The 8628-nt window shown below is 32.2% G+C and overlaps 1 protein-coding gene across 1 annotated transcript; it reads left to right on the top strand.

Annotated features, from left to right (window-relative positions):
• Positions 1-354: 354 nt before the first annotated feature.
• LOC132738204 (uncharacterized) lies at positions 355-4446 on the top strand (the record flags this gene model as incomplete). The annotated part of the gene is made up of 3 exons (XM_060725670.1): positions 355-388; positions 1082-1840; positions 2224-4446. Coding segments are annotated over exons 1-3 (3016 nt in total), but the record flags the coding sequence as incomplete, so codon positions are not given.
• Positions 4447-8628: the final 4182 nt, after the last annotated feature.

Raw genomic sequence — 8628 nt, 5'->3', positions numbered from 1 at the left:
CAATTTTTTAAATGCCTGACGTTTTTAAAGGCCAAGCATGTGTTCTATAATATTGTAGTTATGGGTAAAAAGGACTTTGAAAATAGCATGATTGTGATTTTATTTTGTGAAAAAGTAGCAAAATGTAAACAAACTGGTATTTTGACTTTCATACAAAATACTATTTATCTGGACAACAATTGTAAAAAGGCACAAAAAGTAAAAAGCTTTTGAAAATAAAAAAGATAGCATGTGTGTAGCTTAATGGGCCTTAATGTATTGAAGACAAAGTTTTAGATATAATTTTTGACAAACTTCAAGAAGAAACAGGTTATTGCTGATAAACATTTGCATTACCACTTACTGGAAACCTACATGGTTGCCCGCAAATACCATCCTTATTCTAGTTGTAAGCTATTTCGTTTTAAAGATAATGATTAGACCCGTGGCGTCATAATGTCCTAATAATAATTATCAAGTAAAATCACTCAATAACACTAAATTCTATATCGTTCCGTTCATATGTGCATACAATAACAAAATATTATCATTTACACTTATTAATTTGGGTAAATTCTGATATGAACACTGTCAGTTGTTGACTCAAAACTTAAGTTATGTAATAACATATAATTATATGTATTACGGAACTCAGCTGATTTTAAAAGACTCATTTGAATATTCGAAATAGTAAATTTTGATCAACTTATTCCTCTTGGCGACGGGATTGTTGTATTGCGTGACACTTTAATTTTGTACGTCCAATGCCGAGAAATGTCAAACTTTCTGATTTAAAAGTACTCGTGGTGTTTCTTTTCGCTCTGGTCTAGTTCAACTACTTCTACTTCTAAAATATTCTCACTTAGATCTCATGTCTTTTACAATTTGAAACATAACTTTGACAAATCGATATTTTATTGCAACTAGTCTGTCAAGGACAAATTTTGATTTCAATGATAGTATACTCCCAAAGTACGCTGTGTTCGAAAACCTTTTCATGTAAATAAAGATCCTTGAAATGTTTCATATAATATTTACGTATTGGTTATTTACTTGTTTACTTTGCCTGACTGACAGTTGTTATTCGTAAATTCACTTGAAGATTTTGTTGATAGTCCTGGTGTAGTTAAGATTGCCAAATGTAGTGTGCATGATTACCATAGTCCAAATCGTGCTCATGAAAATTATAACCAGGCATCTGTTTATATCAATTCAAACGACAGCACTGAGATCTCAAGCGAATCGTCAGCAAAAACCACAAATGTTGGTGACAATGTAACCGCGCCTGAAGTCTGTGTCTCTCAACTTGAAGTATATCTAAATCAAAAAGAGAAACAATCTATTTCTAATTACCCACAGCAGAAACAGCCCAAAACCCGCTCGTACAGTATACCCTCCCGACAAAGTGATTATAGTGCAGAGAAAAATACTAATAATAAATCTTCAAACCAAAATGTGCCTTCATTAAGACCAGCAATCATTAACAATAGTAGTACGATCACGGCGGATATAGAGAAAAACGTGCAGAGCAAAAGTCAACTGTGTACAAATCGTGCTTCAACGTTTCCTAAAATGACCGCAATACCTGTGCGTGTTACATCTCGCAAAGAGCGAGACTTGCGACAATATGATACTTTTGATTGGCACCAAACAAGTCCGACGAAAAGGTATTTTGTTGGTGGATTTAATAAATCGGTGTCAATTAAATACCTGACTAATTTTGTGACAAGCAGGGGCGCAACGGTGACAATGATTCGTAAATTCCCAATGAGGAAATCGAGAAATAAAGTTATTGTCCGTTTAAATGTGGAAGCCAATGAAAACGCGGATTTAGTCTTAGATCCAGGATTTTGGCCAAAAGGTATAACTTGTGAAACTTGGATGTCACGTGCAGAAATCCAACAGAAGAATCTATATGGGAACGAGGCTTTAACGCACCGAAGCAGACGACATCAGGATATGGTGATTGGCGCGAAACCGATAACGATTGATTGGCCCCCATTTAGTGACTTTAATAAGTATAGCACGTTAACACCCGACGAAGACTTATGATGAGCTCTAATATTGATCTTAAAATAATGACTTGGAACGCTACTGGCGTAATGTCGTCTGCATCTTATCTCTGTGATACATTGTTAAACTATAATATAGATATATGTGGACTGTCAGAACATTGGCTTTATGAACATAATTTATTCTTTCTAAATTCTTTGACTAGTGAATATAGATGTCATGCAATTTCAGACTATAGTTTAGCATTACCTAGTAATCGAAAAATAGGTAAAGGTGGTGTAGCTATTCTTTGGCATAAAAGACTCGATATGCGTGTAACACCATTGCCTTTAGACGATGATCGTATTATTGGTATACAGGTACAAATACAACCTGATTTATATATGTTCGTATTTCAGTTATATCTACCATGTTCTAACCACTCTATTGAGTCATTTAGACGTTATATTGACAAACTATATAACTTATGGTTTATGTATAGAGAAAGTGGTATACCAATTTTCATAGGTGATGTTAATACTGATGTTAAAACTGATAGCAGTAGCACCAGAGAACAGCTATTTTGTAATTTTTTGTATAATACTAATTATCTTTCTTTAAACAAACTAGACAGTTGTAAAGGAGCTAAGTACTCATATGTTTCTTATGATGATCGTTACTTTTCACTCATTGATCATATATGTATGCCAGTTGAAACTATAGATTATGTAAAATGCTGTGAAATTCTTGATGATGATGCCCTCAACGTTTCCCGCCATAGGCCTATAGTTACATCACTAGAATTTACTACGAACAGCAATTTAAGTGACACAAGGCTGAAAGTTGTAGAAACTGTATCCAAAATAAACTGGAAAGGAGTCAAAGAGAGTGACAAAGATGATTATGTATCTGCTATTAAAGCCAAAAGTGAATTGCTTCGACTGAAACATTGTGAGTTAAATCGGTCAGATGTCGATAATGCATATACGACCGTTATTAAGGCAATAACAGAGTCATCCGCATGTCTCCCGGTATCAAAGTACAAACAATACCTTAAACCCTACTGGAGTATTGAACTTGGGAACGCGCACACTCATATGAAAGAAAAACGTAGATTGTGGTGTCGGGAAGGTCGGCCCCGAGATATAACAAACCTCTTTTATATTGAGTATAAAAATGCCAAACGTGACTTTAAACGCTTGAATAATTACCATGTGAATCAGTATCTTAGACAATTAGATCATGAAATTGACAAAACAGCCGAGGCGGATTCCGATAAATCCTGGAAAATTGTTAATTCTCGTAAAAATTCAACAAAATGCTCATCAGGAGCTGGAATAAAATTTAATGACACTATTTACAGGGATAAACAAGACTTAACAGAACAATGGGGACTCTACTTTAAAGACCTGTATTCGCCGTCTGTAAATGCTGACTTTGACGCGGATTGGTACCAACATGTAAACAGTACCTTACAATCAACAAAAGAAACTATTTCCCCGGATGTATCTACTACTGTTCTGCCGCAAACAGTGAGCGAATTGATTCTATCATGTCCGAAAGGGAAAGCTTGTGGTCACGATAATGTGTATTATGAACATCTCATCTTAGCACGTGATATTCTCTCTCCTATACTTGCCAACATTTTTTCATATATGCTGAGATTATCATACATACCAGATGAAATGAAAAAGGGAATCATAATAACATTGCATAAAGGAGGAAAGAAACGAAAAGACGATCCCAACAATTATAGGGCAATATCATTAACATCAACAATCCTGAAAGTGTTTGAAATGGTTGTTATGAGTCGATGTAAAGAACACCTCACGTCAAAATTGAATGTCCAACAAGGAGGGTTTCAGGAGCAGTTAGGTTGCCTAATGACGTCATTTGTTTTACGCGAATGTGTGCATTATTCTCGAGAATACAACAGCAAACTATACGTGTGTTTTTTAGACGGACGTCAGGCTTTTGACCGAGTCTGGCATGATGGAATATTGTATAAGCTGATAGAGGCTTGTGTCGATGACACATCATTATTAGCATTTAAAGAAATTTACCGGAATATTTTTAGTTATGTCCGGAATCAGGGATATATATCAGACATTTTCCCAATTTTGCAAGGAACCAGACAAGGAAGTAAAAGCTCACCAATGCTTTATCTTCTTTATATAAATGGACTTATTAATGAAATTGAATCAAGTGGACTTGTTTTCTGCATGTACAACTCGAATATATCTTCACCAACAGTAGCAGACGATATGGTACTAGTATCATTTTCAAAGCATGGACTGGACATGATGTTATCAATTTGTAACAGATATTCATTAAAGTGGCGTTTCGAGTACAATGCCAATAAATGCGGCATAATTGTATTCAATGAAGTAAACTCGGAAAATCTCCAAAGAATATGGACACTTGGTACACAAACGATCCATGAGGTAGACAACTATACTCATCTTGGAATTGACTGTAATAGATTTTTGCAACTAAAAAAATCAATAGAAGACGCAAGTGTAAACTTGCGTGGTACCTATTTTAGTATTACAAACAGTGGTCTTCATCCTAACGGTTTATCTCCTATTACTTTTAAAACAATTTATTCTTCAATAATATTGCCTAGAGCTCTCTATGGCTGTGAGTTATGGATTAATTATACAGACAGTGATATTGAAAATCTGGAAAAATCGCATCGGTTCTGTCTAAAAACTATTTAGTCATTTGCAATGAGCACAAGCACGCAATACACCTTAGCTGCATTGGACATGAATTCAATAGAAATCAATGTCGAATTTAGGAAACTGACGTTTCTAGGGCAGTTTTGCCGCCTTCCATGTAGATACTTGGCAAAGAAAGTATTCCTCAATCGGTTATTTAGTTTTCTAAACAACGACAGGCAATATGTTGGCTTTATACCGGATTCCTACAAACTGTTACAAAAATATAACCTCCTGACTGTGTTAAACAACTTCGTAATAACTGGTGAATTTCCGTCAAAAAATGTTTGGAAAAACATGTTACATAAACAAGTACTTATAGCATCGAAACAAGGTAGAACAGAGGCTTTATTGCAACAAAGACCGGGCGCAGTGAATTACTTACCAACACCTTGTAATACATCTGAACTATGGTCAATTACCATAAGTGCACCAGAGTTACGTCCCATGTGCTATGTAGTAGCGTCAGTTATAGGGGAAACAGTCTCCAGGAGATATACTGAACTTTGCCCATTGTGCTCAATATTATGTGAAAATTTACTTGATTATATTATGAACTTTTGCCTGAAATTACTTACACCGCGTACATCCATGTGGAACTATATCATAAATTCTCGCGGAATTTACTTCTATATTAGGTGGATAATGTTGACACGCGAGTGCCAACTTGACGAAATCCTCACTATAACACTAGAAAATACGAGAGATGGACAGTTCACCCCACTTAGAGTTATGTATTTACTGTTTAAAGATGTCTTTAAATATAATCAGTAGTTTTATTTGTTCAAAATAATGCATTATAAATATGTGATTGAAAGAAACTGAATGTCATTCAGTATAGGTAAAACACGGGATTGACACAATTGTGTAGAACTAATGATACAAATGTATATTTAATTATTCAGTGACGTAGAAAATGAAACAATCATATTGTTACGGCGTTTTACCTTCAATTTATGTATGTGCACACACGTATGAGTCGTTGTTATTGTTTATATGTTTGTTTGCTTGTTGTTTTCCCCATTCCTGTTGCATAAGATTGTTCTATATTGTAAACTAACTCATAGCAATATGTATGTATACGTACTTAAGTTAATCATAATATTGTAAGCCAAATCTTTATATAAATAGATTATACTTCATATCACTACAATGAACAAAGATATTTCTGATCTTGTATTTTGAGTCTGTATGTTTTCGGCAAGATGAGATTTGATATCAATACAATTAAATATTAAACTATCTGAAAAGTATTCTACAACATTAGAATCAGTAATCAAGTTGAAACAGGTTTAATAATCTGTTTAAAAAAGTACAATAGAAAATGTATTTCTAGTTGAGGTCTCTTGTTAACTTTCGTTTCGAACAAGATTGTCTCACATATAGAACGAAATTTTAATTCTTTCTTAATATATATCATATATTTTTGGATGAATATTTACCAATAATATCAAGAGCAAGACTGAAAATTATTATATGTACTCCACAGAATAATTACAAGCATTCTGACAAATTCTTTAAAGCTGTTATACAGAGCTGACATTTCTATCCTTTATTCAATCAATCAATAATTATCTATGTGTCTGTTATTATAGCTTACATATTTATCTATTTACCTTAAATATGAGTAAGCTTCTAGAAATATTGATTTCTGAATTGCTGTTTTCTGTAAATTGATATTGCTTTATGTTTACAGTTATATATTTGACTACATGTTATTATTGTATCTAGCTGTTAAACTGTTTTGTTAATTTTTGTAGTTATATGTTTGTATATATGTTCAGCTCTTCATGTACATTGAAGGAAATAAAGTATCTATCTATTTATAATGTATTTTGGTTTTCCCTTTTTTTGTTTGATAGCAAAAGACATTTTCCTGAAACTAAAATTTTTCAGAATTTTTACCTTTAACTGTATTTTCATTAAAAAATTTAAAAATTTTGCGATTTTTCTGGTTTTAAAAATATTTTCTTTTTCTTTAAAAGAAAGTTTAGTTGGCGTGTAAAACAGAAATTTTTTATATAGTTAATCAAAATTAATTCTGTATAACAAGGCCCCCATTTAATTTGAAAGTATCACCCACGCCTAGCTAGGTTTTATGTACATAAACAAAAATAAGTTTTTTATATTTTAAATTTACTTTTTTACAGTGCATGCCTTTTTGAAAAGGGCCCAAATATTTTTAGAAAAATTAAAATTTGTTAAGATTAAGTAAAATTTTTTATTTTTTTTGTGCAAAATTTGTGCGTTTTATCACCCCATTTCTAAATTAAAGATAAACGCAGCCAGAATATTTTTTTGCATATTTTGACCTTTTATTCTTTTAGTAATTTACGCGGATTCTAAGAGCCGTTTGCTATGTGTATTACTTTCTTCGTTCACTTTTACCGTTCAATAAATTTGCAGAATTTCCACAAAAATAAGCATGAATCTTAATAGGAATGTTGCTTAGTTATATATAGACAAAATGGAAACTTTATTTTGAAAAAGAAAATAAACACGAAAATTTCCATTTTAATTGAATTGGTACGTATACGTTTTTTTTATATTCAATTATCTTATAAATTTAGGGAGATTTTCTTTATTTGATAGTGAAAACGCAGTGACTAATAGATTATTATGGTAGTACAATAAGTTGGCACTAAATTAATAATATTACCTATTTCAAAATTTTACGGATGATCTATATCTACATTCATATACACAGATGTCCAGAGTGTGAATAGTAGCTTGTATTTCCCATTAATGTTGTTGACCAGTTTCAACCAACGCATGTCTGTTGCATGTTTAATTCCGATCTTTATAGTTCTTGTATGTCTTTTTTTTAAATACATGTATAATTGTTTCACAATAACGTTACAAATGTACATATATCATTTATGAGAGTTTTGCCCACTTTCAGTGAAAGGTTCCGATGTATCTGACTTAAATTGTAGTAAACGATTAATAAGTTTAAACTATTCCTTGATTACTTATGAGAGGGCAAAACCTAAATACTGTTTCAAATGTCATTTTCTAATACATTTGCAAATTAGAATGTATGTATGGTTTTTTATTGTTCTATTGGTCATTTTTCATATGTATTGATGTGTTTGCAATAAATCAATAAAAGATGATGAATTATAATTTGAACAGCAAATTCGAAAGGAAATATCAAGTTTTATACTGAAATTAAATCTTATGCTTAAAATAGTAAGAAATAATCTTTGTCTGCAATATACACATTTAATTTTGTTTTAATTTTAGCAATCAATGTTATTTTTATATAAATATCTTATTGCACTGTTTGACAGTACTAGATCATTTGCCGCCATATTGTTAGTGCAAATGACATTTGTATTAATTCAAGAAGACTTCTGATTGCAGTATATAAGATTTATTTACGTATTCAAAGTAATTAGGTTTGGCAAATTAGTTCTCTATCGTCTTTAAAGCAGCTGATGCGAATGAAAAGTAGGACGTCATGTCATTTCCATAAAAGATCAAATGGCTAATCCGATTTTCTTTAATATGGGAAAAACTGGTATAGAACGTACTTTTTCATATATATTTCCAATACGTTCAATTTATTTTAGGACATAACGATTCTTCTATCATTATACCTATTATACATTAATAGTAAATTTGTAGTATTTGAAACAAATGTTCAAACGACCAAACGTTGGGATTTTTAATCCGTCTGTCAAATATGATATTTCATTTCAATAGGTGGTGTAAAATGTAATGATTTATTTATTTTAAATGTAAAAGATGAAAACAAAGGTCAACTGGGAAGAATGCGGCTTTCAATGAACGAACCCACCAACACAGGGCTGCCGACAAGGAGTGTAGCAGATCACCTACAAAAGAGGGTAGAGTATGGCTAAAGTTTGGTGGAGTAATGTAAACCTATAAGCATATATATTTATATTAAACTCCTTTTGCAATGCAAAATAAT

This window comes from Ruditapes philippinarum, unplaced genomic scaffold, assembly GCF_026571515.1.
Source record: "Ruditapes philippinarum isolate M1 unplaced genomic scaffold, ASM2657151v2 ctg3487_1_1_1_1, whole genome shotgun sequence".
NCBI classification, from domain to species: Eukaryota; Metazoa; Mollusca; class Bivalvia; order Venerida; family Veneridae; genus Ruditapes; species Ruditapes philippinarum.
Note: the sequence above shows the minus strand (reverse complement) of the source record. Positions and strands in the feature narration are given on the sequence as shown.